The sequence below is a fragment of the Castor canadensis genome, chromosome 14 (genome assembly GCF_047511655.1).
Source record: "Castor canadensis chromosome 14, mCasCan1.hap1v2, whole genome shotgun sequence".
Classification (NCBI taxonomy): domain Eukaryota; kingdom Metazoa; phylum Chordata; class Mammalia; order Rodentia; family Castoridae; genus Castor; species Castor canadensis.
Window position 1 is genome coordinate 34,802,924 of NC_133399.1, and position 18,581 is coordinate 34,821,504.

Genomic DNA, 18,581 nt, shown 5'->3' on the forward strand with positions numbered 1-18,581 from the left:
CCAATACTACTATTTGTGTCCAAACCATTTGATCACCGCAAACAGAAACTCTACCCATTAAGTAAAAATTCTCTACTCTACATTGCCCCTTAGTAATCTTTAATTTACTTACTGCCTCTACAGATTTGCACATTCTGTAATTGAAATCATTCCATCTGTTTAATTTATGTCTGTGTTATTCCACTTAGCATAATTTTTGTTCATCTGTTTTTTTTTTTATTTGTTTGTTTTGGTAGTACTGGGGTTTGAACTTGCTAGGCAGCTGCCCTGCAGCTTGAGCCACACCTCCAGCCCTTTTAGTTTTAGGTTATTTTTTTTAAGATAGTGTCTTGCATTTTTGCCTGTAACAATCTGGACCTTGATCATCTTACCCAAGGCTTCTGTGTATCCAGGACCACACCTGTATATCACTATGCCTAGTTTTTTGATTGGGATGGGGTCTTGCTACCTTTTTGATTGGGCTGGCCCCAAACCACTATCCTCCTGTGCTCTACCTCCTGTATGGCTGGGACTACAGACATGATCCACCATGCTCAGTCAGTATAATATCTTCAAGGTTCATCCATGTTGCAGTATGTGTCAGAAAAGTCCATTATAGGAATATACAGGTTCTATCTATCCACTCGTCTGTTGATGAACACTAGGACAATTTCCATTTATTGACTATTATGAATAATGCTGCACTGTACATGTATCTTTTAATTCCTTTGGACATATTCTTAGGAAAGGAATCACTGGGTTATATGGTGTAATAGTTTATCCGGGTGCCATAACAAAACACCACAAACTGGATAGCTTACCCAGCAGAACTTTAGGGGAAACATAAATAGGAGAGTCCAGATTGGCCTGGGCAAAAACGCAAGACTCTACTTGAAAAACAGTTTGCACCTGCTTGGTAAATGCTCTCTGCATTTTCTCAGGTTCCTCCTCTTTCCTCCAGAACTATGAGATACATGTATATAGCATGTTATGATCAAATCAGGGTAGTTAATATTTCTGTCTCCCTAAACAGTTATTTAATTTGAGGTTTGACCTCAGGGCACCCTGCTTCCTAGGTAGGTGCTCTACCACTTGAACCATACTCCCACCTCTTTTTGCTTTACTTATTTTTCAAATAGAGTCTTGTACTTTTGCCAAGGCTGGCCTAGACCCTCCTATTGATGCCTCCCATGTAGCTTGGGATGACAGGCACACACCACCACACCTGCCTGGCTTGTTTGTTAAGGTGGAGTCTCACACCCAGATGCTGGTGGGAAGCTGAGTTGGAAGAATCATAAGTTCAAGGCCAGCCTGGGCAAAAAGTTCTTGCGAACTCCAGTAGCTGGGCATAGGTGCTCATGTCTATCAGTCTAGCTATGCAGGAGGCTGAGATCAGGAGGATTGTGATTACAGGCAGGCCCACAGTGGGGAAAGGTTTGCAAGACCCATCTCAGTGGGAAAGCTTGGCACGGTGGCACATGCCTGTCATTCCGAGTATGGGCAAAAGTATAAAATAGGAGGCTCATGGTACAGACTGTTCTGGGCAGAAAGTGAGACCCTAACTTCAGAGTAACCAGAGCAAAAGGGGCTGGGGTGTGGCTCAAGAGGTAGAGACCCCACCTAACCCTGAGTTCAAAAACCTCAGTACTGCCAAAAAAAAATATGGTCTCATTAACTATTTGCCTTGGTTGGCCTCAAAACTAGCATAGCTGAAATTATAGGTGTGAGCCACCTCACCTGATATTAAAGATTTGGGGAGGGGGCAGTAGTGGGGTTTGAACTTAGGGCCTTGTGCTTGCTAAGCAGGCACTCTACCACCTCAGCCACATCACCAGCCCTTTTTGTACTGGTTATTTTTGAGACAGGGTCTCACCTTACGCCCAGGCTATCTTGGACAGAGATCCTCTTACTTGTATTTTCCTATATAGCTGGGATGACAGGGGCACACCACACACAGCCAATGGTTGTAATGGAGTCTTCAAACTTTTTGCCCAAGGCTGGCCTTGCAAAATCATTCTCCAGATCACTGTCTCCTGAGTGGCTAGTATTACAGGCTTGAGTCACTATACCTGGCCACCTTAAAATTTTTGATTAGGACATAACAATTGTACAGATTTATCAAGCACAGTGTGATATTTCATACATGCATAAAATAGGTGTTGATCAAGTCAGTATAATTAATGTATTATCTCCTATGACTACTTTGCATGTGTATCCTTTGAGCTTTTTATAAAATATATAATAGGTTATATATTTATATAACATTTTTATTCATAAAATATATAATAGCCATCCCACTGTGCTGTAAAACACCAAGACTTATTACTTCTGTCTAACTCCCTTTTGGTACCTGTTGTTCTCTCTACCCCCACCCTTCCCAGCCTCTAGTTCTATTATAAATGCAAATCAACCTTTTAAGAATATCTGTATGAGAGAGAACATGTGGCATTTGTCTTTTTGTGCCTGATTCATTTCATGTAACATAATGTACTTTAGTTCTATACATTTTCCTGAAAATGATAGGATTTCATTCTTCTTTATGACAGAATAATATTTCTTTATATATATGTGTGTATTCACACACACACACACACACTCACACACACACACACTTTTTTTTATTCATCCATCAATGGGCTTCTACATTGATCCAATATCTTGGCATGCTGAAATCATTTCCTTTAGCTATCTCACTTTTTAAACTGGAGTCTGTGCTCTGGAATCTCACACAGTCCCAACACAACCAGGATAGTTGATCCCCTAGGTAGGAAGTCTTGGACAGTGACCGAACAAGAAGGCATTTCCCATAAGGAAGCCCAGGCCAGATCGCAGCTGGGAATTGGAGTTAAAGTGTGTCCTTGACAAATATTATGTGATCCTAACCTAGAAGAGTCAAATTCATAGAGGCAGAAAGTAAAATGGTGGTTACTGGACACGAGAGAAGGGTAGGACCAGGAGTCTGTGGTTAAAGGCTCAGAATTTCAGTTTGGGTTTCGTATGTATGTTGCATATGTACGCATATGTAAATGCCAGTGTATTTAGTGCTTTGAATTGTGGACTTAAAAATGGTTGCCATGGTAAATTTTATATGGTGTATGTTTTACTACAAATTTTTTAAAGGCCATGAGTCCTCATTATGTAAATTAAAATAATCGGCAGTTATTAGAAAATGCATCCTTAAATTGGGGGAAGGAAACTAAAGAAGAATGATGGAGGGGGTGAATTCAGCTATGATATACTGTAGGAACTTTTGTAAGTGTCACAATGTACCCTCAGTACAATAATAATGATAATAAAAATAAATAATAACAAGAAATTAAACACTAAAAGAAAAAAAAAGACATGAAAAAGAAAGTGCGTCCTTGGATTCTTTCTTCCTACCCCAATTCTGACTCAGTGCTGATCTCCTCTCATCTCCCCATGACAGCTGAGGTTCCTCTGTTGATGCTTTTCACTGTCAACTTCACTGTCACCAACCTGCCCTATGTGGAGGACATGGGATGCCCAGGCTCTGAGATATTCAACTACACAGAGAAGACCTTGCAACGCGTGGTAAGAGCCTGCTCGCCCACACCACCACCATGTTAGCATAGGACCACCAATGCCCGGCTTGCTTGCTTCCACTCTGCTGCCCTGCCGCCCTGGCCCCTCGGGTTCATCTCTCTCTTCTTCCCAGCTCAAGCCCTTGCTCAGGAACACCAGTATTGGCTCTCTCTACGCTGGCTGCAGGCTGACACTGCTCAGGTAAGACTCCCTTCCCGGCTCCAACAGCAACTTCAATTCTGCCCAATTTTGGCCCTGCACAGCCTGGGTAGCCACAGAGGCTTGGATCTTGGCTGAGATGCAGTGGAGAATAATGGACTCATAGTGCCTGCATTTGAACCTCTGGCCATCCATCTGCTGCCTGTGTGACCCTGGGCAAGACATACAACCTCGTTGTTCCTCAGTCACACTCTCTATCTATAAAATAGAGAACCCTTACCCATTGGGTTCATCATCTAAAGTAAATGAATACTAAATTGGACAGTGTTTTATATCACTTATGGCCTCAAGTGTTAGTTTTAAAATAAGTTCAGATTTAAAATAGACTCTGTTTTATGTAACATCAGAAGTTTAAGTATTGGGAAATAAATCCAAGTATTAAAACTAACCTAGAGCTCCCAAATTAACCTGTCAAAGGGCAAGAAAAAATGGGTTTAAACTACAGGGTTTAGATTGTAATAAATTAAACTTTTCTGATACCAAGTAAAGGAATCTCCTAGTTAACATATGGTTTATGATCATCTATGGTTGCCTGTGCATGGTCTGTTTTGGAAATAAAAGATAAATAAAAGTTACCATTAAATGCCAAAAAATAAAGTAGGTACTTTTACAAAGTAAATAGTACTGAGCCAAAGGAATGAAAAAGAATCCAAATGTTAAGAATCAGCATTTTATGTGGTATCTATACACAATGGAATTTTATGCAGCCATGAAGAACGAAATGTTATCATTCGCTGGTAAATGGATGGAATTGGAGAACATCATTCTGAGTGAGGTTAGCCTGGCCCAAAAGACCAAAAATCGTATGTTCTCCCTCATATGTGGACATTAGATCAAGGGCAAACACAACAAGGGGATTGGACTATGAGCACAGGATAAAAGCGAGAGCACACAAGGGAGGGGTGAGGATAGGTAAGACACCTAAAAAACTAGCTAGCATTTGTTGCCCTTAATGCAGAGAAACTAAAGCAGATACCTTAAAGCAACTGAGGCCAATAGGAAAAGGGGACCAGGAACTAGAGAAAAGGTTAGATCAAAAAGAATTAACCTAGAAGGTAACACCCACGCACAGGAAATCAATGTGAGTCAATGCCCTGTATAGCTATCCTTATCTCAACCAGCAAAATCTCTTGTCCCTTCCTGTTATTGCTTATACTCTCTCTACAACAAAATTAGAAATAAGGGCAAAATAGTTTCTGCTGGGTATTGAGGGGGTGGGGGGGAGAGGGAGGGGGTGGAGTGGGTGGTAAGGGAGGGGGTGGGGGCAGGGGGGAGAAATGAACCAAGCCTTGTATGCACATATGAATAATAAAAGAAAAAAAATAAAAAATAAAATAAAAAAAAGAATCAGCATTTTACAATTTTAAAAAGTCACAAATGAGCTCAGCATGGTGGCTTACACCTGTAATCCCACCTATGCAGAGGTGGGAGATCAGGAGGACCACAGTTCAAGGCCTATTGGGCAAAAAGTTTGCAAGACTCTATTGCAATCAATAAGCCAGGCTTGGTGGGGCATGCCTGTCATCCAAGCTATGTAGAAGAATTGAGGTCCTAGGCCAGCCACAGGGCAAAACCACAAGACCCTACCTGAAAAATAATTAATGCAAAAAGTGTTGGTGCAGTGGCTCAAGTGGTAGAGGACTTGCCTAGCAAGTGTGAGGCCCTGAGTTCAAACCCCAGCACCTCCAAAAAATTGTATGAATTTAAGGCATGTTACTTGATGTTTTGATATGTGTTTATACTGTCAAATGATTCTCATGGCCACTCTATTCGGCATGCCAGTCACCTCTATATAGTTGTGTGTGTCTGTGTGTGTGTTGAAACTTACTTTAGATCTTCCCTCTTAGCAAATTTCAAATATACAGTACAGTGCTATCACCTCCATGTTGTATATAATAAGATCTCCAGAAAGCAGTCATCTCTTAACTGAAACTTTTCAGCCTTTTACCAACATCATCCCACTACCACCACTCCCCACTGCCAAAAACCTAACATTCTTAAAAGGTGTTCAGAACTCCAAAGAGACTTTGAGTTTGGAGGTTATAGTTACCCCTAACCGTTGTATTAAAAGCTAAAACTGGGCTGCCATGGTGGTACTCCCAAGATAAGTAACCCCAGATCTTTGGGAGGGTGGAGACAGGCCAGCCCAGACGAAAAGTTAGCAAGAACATTATGTGCATGTGTGAAAATACCACAATGAAATACCTTTGTATAATTAATACATGCTAGTAAAAAAAGAATATTAGCAAGACCCTAGCTCAATAATAAGCCAGGCATGGTAGTACACACATGGAATCCCAACTACTTGAGAGGATGGAGGTGGAATTCAGGGTTCAAGGCCAGCTGGGGGAGAAAGTTAGTGTGAGATCATATCTGAAAAACAAACTAAAAGGAAAAGGATTGGGAACATGTTTTAAGTGGTAAGAATGCCCGCCTAGCAAACATGAAGCCCTGAGTTCAAACTCCAGTACCATAAAAAAATTAAAACTGGTAATATTTTCTAAATACTCATTCATCAAAATAATGAACAATACATTCAGCCCTTGGTATCCATGGAGAATTTATTCCAGACCCTTGAGGATACCAAAATCTACAGATGCTGGAATTCGTTATAATAAAAAGGATTTTTACTACAATGTGAGGAAGGTGTCATCAAGAGTGTATAACTCTCCACGTTTCTGCATGTCCCTATTTCTGTGCCCTTCCCACTCCAGGGCTGACAAGGATGAGTCACGAACCAGAATAGACTTGCTCTGCACCTACCATTCGGGTCCCACAGGCCTCAAGTTGGACAGAGAGCAGCTGTACTGGGAGCTGAGCCAGCTGACCCAAGGAGTCACTAAGCTGGGTTTCTACACCCTGGACAGGAACAGTCTGTACGTCAATGGTGAGCAGATGTGTCTGTCTCCCTGCAGCCCAGTCTCCCTGTACCCATGTTCATAGTCCAGGACCAACCTAGAACTTCCATGGGGGCTCATTTTTCCCCTCTCAGCACATAAGAATTTTCAACTTGGTCTTCTCATTCCTGTAACCATGTACAGAGACCCAGCTGGAGCATGTGGGTGTCAGGGAAGGAAGGAGGTAAAGCAAGCCAGCTCATGGTGGCTGTTGGGGGGTCACATCTTCCCCACAAGCAACAGTTTCCTCATTGCAATGAATTATCCACTTCGTTCTCTGCCTTTTGGCCCTTCATTCACTATTCAAGGCTCAGCTGGAACTTCAGCTGTCCTGAGGAGACTAACCACAAAGCTCTTACTATTATTTTTTAGCAATAGAGATAGTGAAGTGGCTCAAGCATAGAGCATCTGCCTAGCAAGCACAAGGCCCTGAGTCCAAACTCCAGTACTGCCAAAAAAAAAAGAATAAAAAACTAAGTTAACGTTTTTATCAATAAAGTCCTTTACAAAAATGCTCTTAGCAACAAACCAACAAGAACAGCTGTAACAAAGGCTAATTTTATTTTTTTAACAGTACAGGGGTTTGAACTCAGGGCCTCACGCTTGTTAGGCAGGTACTCTACCACTTGAGCCACTCCACCAGCCCACAAAAGCTAATTTTTATTGAGGGATTCCTATGACCCAAAACTTCATATATATTATGTCATACTAATCCTACCTAAATCTCTATGAGACATTATATGTCATACACATTATTACCTTTTGAGAAGTAAAAAAAAGAGTTTCAGGGAAAGCAATCCATTTATTTTTTTTTCTTTCTTTCTTTATTTATTTATTTTCATTTTTCTTTTATTATTCATATGTGCATACAAGGCTTGGTTCATTTCTTCCCCCTGCCCCCACTCCCTCCCTTACCACCCACTCCACCCCCTCCCTCTCCCCCCCCCTCAATACCCAGCAGAAACTATTTTGCCCTTATTTCTAATTTTGTTGTAGAGAGAGTATAAGCAATAACAGGAAGGGACAAGGGATTTTGCTGGTTGAGATAAGGATAGCTATACAGGGCATTGGCTCACATTGATTTCCTGTGTGTGGGTGTTACCTTCTAGGTTAATTCTTTTTGATCTAACCTTTTCTCTAGTACCTGTTCCCCTTTTCCTATTGGCCTCAGTTGCTTTAAGGTATCTGCTTTAGTTTCTCTGCGTTAAGGGCAACAAATGCTAGCTAGTTTTTTAAAAGCAATCCATTTATGAAAGATTAGGAAGGTAATAAATGGTAGGTTGAGAATCAAGCCACAAATCAACTCTAGAATCCAGGCCTCCTAATGTCTAGATTACAGTGTATACTAACCCAGAAAGAGCCAACCACAAATCTAGCTTGGAAAGACGTATCTCAAGGATCTGCTAATTCAACAGTTAAATGCTTGATAACTATGTCCATGCTATACCACCTTAGACACTTTCTTTACACTTGGATTAAAGTCTGTGTTGCAAAATCCCAGTTACGGGAGGCTGAGGCAGGAGGATTGCTTGATCCCAGGAGTTCACCACCAGCCTAGACAACATAGTGAGATCCTACCTCAAATACAAAACAAAAAACAATCAAACGTAAAGAGAGAGAGAGAAAGAAAGAAACCTGAAGTTCATTTCAGTGGTCACTGGGAGACTTCAATGCAGAGGCTAAGTGTGGGTGTTGGTGAGTTACCAGTCTTTATGTGGTGGTCCTATCTTTTCCTCACTCTGTGGACCTCCAAAAACCATGTAACCTCTCTGGGCTTCAGTGTCTATTTTTAAATTGGAATAGATTTTCTCAAAATAGCACATGACATTATTGTGATCTCAAATGAGGTAAAACTGGAATAACCCAAGTATATCACAAGGCTTCATTTGGTCCAGTCTGAGGAGTTTCACGAAAGCTAGCCAGACCGTCAATATAAAATGTCTGTATTTTATTTGCATGACTCACAGTATCAAAGAGGATGAAATTCATGATGATCAAGACCTCTTTTCCCCATATCTTCCCTTTCTCCAACTGTATACTAATCCCCAAGTCTCATCCTCCCTCCTTCTTCCCTCCGTCCCACCCCCTCCACTTCTTTCCCTGCCTCCCTCTCTCCCTCCTTATGTCAATTTAATGTTAACAGAATCACAGGAACTGTGTGGAGGCATAGTTCAAGCCCAGCCAGCACAAAACCTTGAATTCAAACCCTAGTACTGCCAAAAAAATAAAATAAAATAAAAATCACAAGAACCATGATACCAAAGGTCAAATAATCACTGGAAAGTTGGGAAGGGGGAGAAACTCAGAACACAAGGACAAAGTTAAATGTCGTGAATGAACAAAGCACACTGAAATGTGTCTCATCGCTTCATGAGGTTGTTATTATTTCAGGCATGCAGTAAACCCCTCCCAATATCAAGGGAACTCTAATTACTGCTGGCTTAACGATTAAGAGCGTGAAGATATCGTGGACATCAGAGTATGAGATAGTTAAATAATCAAGAGTTCATGGGATCACAATGTACCCCCAGCACCACAATAATATGATAATAAAAATGTAAAGAAGAATTTAAAGAGCATATGTGATACTGGGCTTTCGTTGTAGCTCAGCATAGACCACTTGCCTAGAATGCATAAGGTCCTAGATTCCACCCCCAGCACCACAAAGCAAACAAGTAATACATTTAAGTGTGATGTATTTGATTTATTGTAAGAACTTTTGTAAATGCCATAATGTACCCACACCCAGCACAGCAATAAAACAAACTCATCTAAAAGAAAAATAACAGTAGATGCAGGAAAACAAAGAAAGGGAAGATTTGTGTATTTTTGTATCTGCTTGTAACTCTCATCTCTGTTTAATATTTTTCTTTTTAACCAACATATAACAATTGGACATATTTATGGGGTTAATTCAAAGCATATCTGCAATGTATAAAGATCAAATCAGGGTGACTAGCATTTATATCTCCTTATTAGTTCTTTGTGTTTGGAGCCTAGGAGCCCCTTCTAGTTCTTCATAAAATACATAATAGTTTTTTGGAAACTGCAGTCACCATATTGTGCTGTGGAACATGAGAACTTATTCCTCCTGTCTAGCTGTATTTTAATACCTGTTATCTACACTCCCTCTGTCCTCCTTCCCTTTTACCCTTGCCAGCCTCTAATTATCAATATCACATTCTTCTTATTATTTTTAAAAAATCTTAACAGGGAATGGTGAAGTGGTTCAAGTGATAGAGCATCTACCTAGCAAGGGTGGTGAGGCCCTTAGTTCAAACCCCAATACCACCAATAAATAAATAAATAAATAAATAAATATCATAACAGGTTTCTTTATCCAAGATATAGGCTTCCAAATTTGTGCCACTGAAAATACATATATGTATATGTATGTGTATGTGTACATGTATGTGTATATGTATATGTATATAAGGCTTCATTGTGATACTTCCATACATGCATATGATGTACCTCCATCAAATTTGCCCCCTCTCTCATCCCTTCTCCCCCCTTCTTAAAAGAATTTCAATGAGTTTCATACTTCTGTTTTCATATATAGGTATAAAGTACTTCAACCATATTCATCCTTCTTTCACCCTCTCCTTTTGCTCCCCACCCTATCCTCACCCCCAAACAGAACCTGTTTTATATTCTTTATTTTTGATGACTAGATGCTGCATATGAGAGAGAACATGTGATATTTGTCCTTCTCAGTCTGGGTTATTTAGCTTAACGTGATGATCTCCAGTTCCATCCATTTTCCTGCAAGCCTCATAATTTCATTCTTCTTTATGGCTAATAAATACTCTAGTGTCTCTGTATAGCACATTTTCTTTATCCATTCATCTGTTGATGAACACCTAGGCTGATTCCATAGTGTGGCTGTTAGATAGTGCTGCACTATTTTCTTCTTTAATATCAACCTTTTTTTTAAATAATCACATGCAGTGTTTATTTTTATGTGCCTGGCTTATTTTGCTTAACATCATATCCTCAGGGAAATGCAAACCAAAACCACAGTGAAGTAGAATCTCATCCTTAACTATCATTAAAAAAGAAAAAAGTCAAATATTGGTAAGGATGAGGAGAAAAGAGAACTCATATACCATTGGTAGAAATATAAAGCACAGACATGGAAAACAGTACAGAGGTCTCTCAAAAAAACCTAAAAATATGTACTAGGGTGTAGCTCATTGAGAATGCTTGCCTAGCATTTACAAGGTCCTGGGTTCAATCCCCAGCACTTCAATAAAAAGCTAAAAATCAATTTACTATGTGACCTAACTCTTTTCCTGACTTCCTTTTATTATCTAATTCTTTCCTCTCCCCCTTTGCAGGTTATAACCATCATTACTGGATCCCCACCAAGAGCAGTGAGTAAAGGTGGCTCTGAGGTCCCTGTGCCCCTGGAACCCTTCCTCTCTAAGCTTGGGGAAGTATACCCCATTCACTTGCTTCTCGGCCCTAGAGAAGTCCCAGACTAACAAAACATCTCAGACTGAGCAGCAGAGATGCGAGTTCTCATTAACAGCTCTGTCCCTTCATTGCTCCATGAGAAAGCTGAATAACCTTCATTCATGTTGTGTTTACCCTCAGCTGCAGTGACCTCCACATTCCCTCCAGGAGCCCCAACCTCTGTGACACTCACTCTCAACTCTACAGGTAGGAATCTGGTCTCTGGGTCCCGTAAAACTTCACCTCCCCCTCAGCGGCTGGTGTATTTTTGCACAATCTCACCTGATGTCCATGCAGCCACAGCTTTCCCCACTCTGTCTCTTGCTTCGCCAGCCTCAGTTCTGTTCCCTTCACCCTTCGAGCCATTGCATTCGCTCTTCTTGGAACTCAGCTGCTCCTGGTTCTTTCTTGTCCTGCAAATCTCTCAGCTCAGCGCATCTTTGCTCAGACTACCTGCTATAAAGCAGCATCCCCCCCATGAGCACATCCCACATACAGTGCATCTCTATCCTCATTTTCTGTTGGCAATTATTACTATTTAGGCTTTGTGGTTGCTCAAGTATTTGCTGCCCTTATCTTCCTCTCATTCATGAGATACCAGCTTTTGGCCATTCTGGGCTGAAAAGGGATTAAATTTTCTTCAGAACTGAAGTCACATATCCACTGTGGAGGTCCTCACCCTCTCTCTGATAGCCTAAGTAGGAGATAAAATGCCTCATCTACTGGTCACTGGCTTTGAAAAGAGTGTTAGGGTCAGCCCCAGCCCCCCACATCCAGCTCAGGACTAAAACTTCAGTCTCTCCTCTCTCTCTCTCTCTCTCTCTCTCTCTCTCTCTCTCTCTCTCTCTCTCTCTCTCCCTCTTTTCCAGCTGCAAGTACAGTCCCAGTCCTGGTGCCCTTCACCTTCAACTTGACAATCACCAACCTACATTACACTTCAGAAATGGGGCACCCAGATTCCTTGAACTTCAACTACACAGAGAAGGTCCTGAATAACCTGGTAAGGACTCACCAATGCCCACCCTGGCCCATCTGGTCCTTATCACACCCAGTCCCCTCAAACTATCCCACTCATGTCCCTACTTTCCCCTCAGCTTGAGCCCTTGTTCAAGAACACCAGCATTGGCTCCAGTTACTCTGGCTGCAGATTGATTTTGCTCAGGTGAGAGCTCCTCCCCTCACATCATGACGGTCTGTGCTGTCACAGGCAAGCTCACCTGGAAGTGAGCACCTGAGCATGGCACCTGGAAGGCAAGGATCATAAGTGGCTGAGATGTTCCAGGAATTTGGACTTAGAAAACTCTCTTTGGCTGAATGTATCAAAGATGGCTTCACAAGAGAGGTGACTGTCAGTGTCCTTTAATTATTTGCAGAAGTATGCAGAATACTCAGACTCACTAATCAGAAAGGACAACATTGACTCACTAAGTGAACATAGAATGAGGTACCCCAGCCTCACCCTGGGACTGGTGCTAAGGATACTTAGCAACCATGAGCCCATCCCTCAAAAGTCCCACCAATGTTTCCAGGCACTGGTGGCTCACACCTGAAATCCTAGCTACTCAGGAGGCAGAGTTCAGAAGGATTGCAGTTTGAATCCAGCCTGGGCAAATAGTTCACAAGATCTTATCTCAAAAATACCCAACACAAAAAAAGGGATGGCAAAGTGGCTTAAGTGGTAGTGCACCTGCCTAGCAAGAGTGAGGCCCTAAGTTCAAACCCCCGTACTAGCCCCCAAAAATGTCCCACCATGTAGAGACGGCAGCAACCACATGAACCTGAACCCATGATACGAATAGTCAGCGTGACCATTAAATGCTACACAGAAGCCAGAGAATAGACTTTTAGCTCAACCTCGGTATGAGCTGGGTGGAGTCTATCTGGAGAAGGTGATGCCTGAGCCAGGCTTTGACAGTTAAGTGTGCAATAGCCAGAGGAACGCTGATGAAGATGTCATTCATGGGATAATAAGTAATATTACCTCTTGTAGCGGGGCACTGAGGGATAGTCTGGAACATGGAAAGAGTTCTGTAAAATTGGAGAATAGAGGGTGGGGCAAATACCAATTGAATGAATGAACAAGTGAATAAGAAACGAAGGAAGGAGAGAGAGAAGGGGAAGGAAGGGAAGGATGGAGGGAGGGGGGAGGGAACAGTAAGGGACAGGGGGAGGAGATATGGAAAGAAAGAGAAGGAGGGAGAGAGCAGGAAATAGGAAAAAAGAGAGAAGAGGAGGAGAGAGGGAAGGAGGTTGTTGACTGGGAGACTGACTCAAGAGATGGCTGGGAACATAGTTGCATAAGCAGTGAATGAATTGCAGTATGAGTTGGTATCAAGAGTTCTAGCTAGTGGGGCACCTGGTAACTCACGTCTGTAATCCTAGATACTTAGGACACAGAGATCAAGAGGATCACAGTTCAAAGCCAGTCCCAGGCAAACAGTTTGCGAGACCCTATCTTGAAAAAAACCATCACAAAAAAACCTGGTGAAGTGGCTCAAGTGGTGGAGTAACTGCTTAGCAAGTGTGAGACCCAGAGTTCAAATCCCAGTTCCACACACACACACACAAAAAAAAAAGAGTTCAAGCGAGTTAAGCATGAATGCTTTCTGGTGACCAAAAGCATGAGATCACATCCAGTTTCTGTCTTAAATAATGTTTGGGACATTCTTTAATATCTGTTCAGCTTTGTTTCTTCAACTATAAAATGAGAATGACTATAGTTAATAACACTGCATTGTAAATTTGAAATTTGTGAGTAGATCTGAAAAGTCTCACCACACACACATACATAACCCCACACACACAAGATACCTATGTAAGGTGATATATATGTTAATTAGCATGATTGTGATTAATAATTTCACAATACACAGGTATATCAAAACATCAAATTTTATCTCAATAAATTTTTGAAAATGAGAATGATATGGGCATCTATCTCATTCTTTTTTTTTTTGCAGTACTGGGAGTTTGAACTCAAGGTCAACCACTTGAGCTACTCCACCAGCTCTTTTTTGTGATGAGTTTTTCAAGACAGGGTTTTACTTCAAGATAGGCTGGCTTTGAATCTCAATCCTCCTGATCTCTTCCACCTGATTAGCTAGGATTACAAGCATGAGCCACTGGCACTCAGCTCTCACAGAGTTCTTGAAAGGTTAAGACATGATAAGCAAATGCAGAAAGCTGAGCTCCTAGTAGATATTCCATGAAGCCTTATCCAGAGTGAGATTAGGCCTCGTAATAGTAGGGCTGGTTGTTGAAGGATGAGATGAACCAAAGACTCAAGAATGGGGAGCAAAAGAAGAGAAATGGGTTGAGGATGAGACTCTGGAGATCACCCACAGAGGAGGAGGGGGCTTGGACAAAGAGGTCCTAAAAGGAACATGTCATGTCTAGACTGGCAGTGTATCTCAGTGGGTAGAGCACAGCAAATGCTGAGTTCCATCCCCAGTATCACAAAAAGGACTGTCTCTAAGCAACCAAGTAAGTCCCATAAAATGGAGATGTAATAAGGCCGGAAGGAGCTCAATTTGATGGAGAGATATATACCTCTCCTGTATCTCTGGATGTTGCCATTACTGTCCCTGCCACTCCAGGACTGAGCAGGATGGGGCAGCCACCAGAGTGGATGCTGTCTGCACCTATCATCCAGACCCCATGGGTCCTGGTCTGGACAGAGAGCAGTTGTACCAGGAGGTGAGCCAGATGACCTATGGAGTCACCAGACTGGGTCCCTACACCCTGGACAGTGACAGCCTCTATGTCAATGGTGAGTGCCTACACTACACTTGCGGTCTCCTGCAGTCTCCCATCTCTTTATACCAGTGACTCACAACTGGGGGTGATTCTGCATTCCAGGGTACATTGGGTAATGCCTGGACACACTTTTCATGTCACAGTTGGAGGGGTAGCAATGGCATCTATTAGGTAGAAGCCAGGGATGCAGCTAAACATCCCACAAAGTGCAAAACATATAGAATGAACTAGACCAAAAAATGTCAATAGTATCAAAGGTTGAGGAATTACTGTTGCAGTAAAAAGCTAGATTTTTGTGAAGGATCATTTGGGTGCTTAGCACACCAAAGGAGGCCAATTTCCTTTCCCCTGTCACCTCATTATGAAAAGTTTCCTCCTCCTCCTCCTTTTCCTCCTCCTCCTCCTCCTTTTCCTCCTCCTCCTCCTCCTCCTTCTTCCTTCTCCTCCTCTTCCCTCTTGCTACTCCTCCTTCTTCTCCTCCTCCTTCCCTGCTGCTTTCCATAAGACCCCATATAGAGCATGTATACACTGTGAGTGAGGGGCATGGAATGGGTGATACAGGACCCTATGGTTGTCTTCCGGTGCTCAGTCAGCCCTCACTCAACTTCTTTCCCTTCCTTCTGACAATTTGAGCTTATTCTCTGGTCTCACAGGCCAACTGGAACTGCCATGATTTTATGAAACATCACCTCCCTTAGTAAATCCACATGAATGGTAACTATTAACATAGCACCTTTGGCACCAAAGTTTCTCACAGCAATGCTCCAGCCAAGAATAATAATGGTAATAACAGCTCATATTTACAAAAGGCTTCCCTTTGCCACAAGTTGAGAAAAGAATTGTATTTGTCACAAAATTCTACAAGTTGCCAGGTGCTGGTAGCTCACAACTATAATCCTAACTACTTGGGAAGCTGAGGTCAGGAAGATGGTGGTTCAAGGCCAGCCCGGGCAAATAGTTCACAAGACCTCCATCTCCAAAATAACCAGAGCAAAATGGACTGGAGGTGTGGCTCAGGTGGTAGAGCACCTGCTTTGCAAGCAAGAAACCCTAAGTTCAAACTCTAGTCTCAAACCCCAACACACACACACAAAAAAAACCCCTGTGAGTTGTTATAGTCATTTTTACCTACAACTTCTGTGCATTCAGGGAGGGAGTTATTTGCCCTGGAACACACAGCTAAAATGCATGGCATAATAAAGATTCCACCCAAAACTGGATACTCATCAAAACTCCAGACTCCTAACTACAAAGCAACACTGCTGACCATCCAAATAGAGCAATGCTCAGAAAACTGGACAGGCAGCAGTATTCACAGCCTCTAGTCTAACAATCTACCCTAATGCTTCATTGATTATTTTACCTCTATATTCATTTGGAGATTTCCTTTATATTCAGTGTGAAATTTCTATTTCATTACAGGATGTATAGCACAGCCAAACTTGTAATTAACTTACAGCAGTGGTTAACAATGTGGACATTATTGAGTGATAGATTTGATTTGTGAGATGCTAGACAAGCCTGTGACTCCCCTTAGACTTTAGTCTTGCATTTTCATAATTAAATAAAAATACCATGCAACACTATTCTCATGATCAAATGAAATAATTTAGGAATAACCCTCATAAATTCAGGGCTCCTCTGAGTCCAATCTTTACTTTCATCTCTCATGGAAGACCAGAAGAAGTAGGATCATTTATGACCAGGAGAAACACTCATGAAAAATTCTCTTTTCTTGGGCTTGGAGTATATATTTCAGTGGTCAAGCACTTCCCTAGCAAGTGGAAGGTCATGGGTTCAATCCCCAGCACTTCAAAAATATTTATTTTCTCTAATACCTTTCAGGATCCAGTTTTTATAATATCCATCTGACATGCAAGTTTCTCCCTTTCATATCACCCCATCCCTTTCCCCAAATTATCTCTAGTACCAAGCCATAAATATCATTATTTTCCTCCATCTCTATATTTTAATCTCCACACCTTTCTCTCAATCTCTGAGAGAGAGAGAGAAAGAAAGAGAGAGAGAGAGAGAGAGAGAACCAGAAACTTATCTAGGAAAAGATCATACCATCATAAAATTTCATGATGAAAAAGAAGCTGGGTGAACAAAAGGACAAAAGTAAATTTAAATTAGTTTTATGACTAGAGAGAATATAAAGAAGTTTAGAGTGCACACTCTTTCATCAGTGTATGTTTTTACCTAGTCATATGTGAAGCATTATTGCTGGTAGTACATCTCCCTCTATAAATGCAGACAACTGTCATTGTTGTGTGTTTCATCATCACATCATCATTTTTATTTTTTTTTTCATCATCATTTTTAAAGAACAAGACACATAACAGGGACTGAGTAAAATGTAGCCTTTATTGCTTATCTGTGAGTCTCAGAAGGTTGCTTGATGACTTCCACTTCCAGGTCTGTCATCTTCTCCTCCCCTAGCTCTCACCCATAATAATAGTGATTTCTTAGTCTCTCTTCTCTCTCTGCAGGTTATAACTATCGGCACAGGACCCCTACCACCAGCCGTGAGTATTCAAGGCTGTGATACCCCATGTCCCCAGGACTTTTCCTCCCCAGAGTTCATTCCTAAAAAAAGAGATTGGCAATGGCCCCTCCCTAGGTTCCACAGAGAAGCCCCATATCCTCCTGAGGTGGGGATAGAGTCTAGATAGAGCCCAAGTTCCAATGAACAGTTTCTTCCCTATATTCTTTCAGAGTAGGACCCATTACCTTTCCCATGTTCTTTTTCCTCAGTTCCAGTGACTTCTACATTGTCTCCAGGACTTTCCACATCACCCACCTCCAGCTCTACAGGTAAGAACTTGCTCTCTGGGGTCTTTAAAACTTCAGCATTACATATGTATCACTACTCACCACCAACCTCAGCCTGTTCAGCTTTCTCTCTCCTTAAACTTTGCCCACCCAAGACACTTGGCTATTCTTTTAGAACCATAACCTCTGCCCAGCCTTGGGACCTTTGCACTAGCTATTCCTGGAGACCAGCTATGCCTGATCCCTTCTCATTTTTCAGACCTCAATTTAAACATCACCTTCTCTGGAAGATCTTCCCAGACCACCTTCTGTGAAAAAACACCTTCCCTACATTCACACTTGGCCCATGGGTTTTCTCCATCATATCATCATCATTATTTCCCTTATGGAATTCACTTCTGTTTGGTTTATTTGCTCTTGATGTATTCCTCCCCCAAGAACTGAGCACCTAGTCAGAACTCACTATCTATATATTGATTGAATGTATCAATGAAGCACCTTCTGTGTATGCTCACATTTGTGGGTTCTATTTGAACCTCAGAAAATCGTTGCAGGTTTTAGGCATTAGTTTGACTATTGCCTTGCCTCCTCATTTTTCCCAGATGTAGATCTGAGGGCTCCCAAGACTCCAGAAAACTGCCCCAGGGGATTTGATTTATTCCATGAAATCTAGCCTACCCAAATCCCTAACTTTATGCTATAGAGAACACAAAGATATCTCTTTAGCTCAAAAATAAATATCTACTTGCACAACTGTGTGTCCACAGGAGAATTATCCACAACAGACAAAAGGTAGAAGCAACCCAAGTCTCTACCGATAGATGAATGGATGAGTAAAAATGTGATATATCCATACAATGGAATATTATTTATCTTTAAAAAAATTAAAATTCTGACACGTTCTAACATGGATGAACCTTGACATCTCAGTAAATGAAATAAACTAGTCACAGG

The 18,581-nt window shown here is 41.6% G+C and overlaps 1 protein-coding gene across 1 annotated transcript in view; it reads left to right on the plus strand.

Moving 5' to 3' along the window:
• The window catches only part of Muc16 (mucin 16, cell surface associated), a 216,807-nt gene that overhangs the window by 122,307 nt on the left and 75,919 nt on the right, over window positions 1–18,581 (plus strand). The window contains exons 7-16 of the mRNA XM_074053303.1: window positions 3,407–3,531; window positions 3,656–3,723; window positions 6,456–6,628; window positions 10,979–11,014; window positions 11,238–11,303; window positions 11,966–12,096; window positions 12,191–12,258; window positions 14,693–14,865; window positions 17,345–17,380; window positions 17,610–17,669. Of these exons, the coding sequence (XP_073909404.1) occupies window positions 3,407–3,531; window positions 3,656–3,723; window positions 6,456–6,628; window positions 10,979–11,014; window positions 11,238–11,303; window positions 11,966–12,096; window positions 12,191–12,258; window positions 14,693–14,865; window positions 17,345–17,380; window positions 17,610–17,669 (936 nt within the window). The remainder of the gene's footprint in view (window positions 1–3,406; window positions 3,532–3,655; window positions 3,724–6,455; window positions 6,629–10,978; window positions 11,015–11,237; window positions 11,304–11,965; window positions 12,097–12,190; window positions 12,259–14,692; window positions 14,866–17,344; window positions 17,381–17,609; window positions 17,670–18,581) is intronic.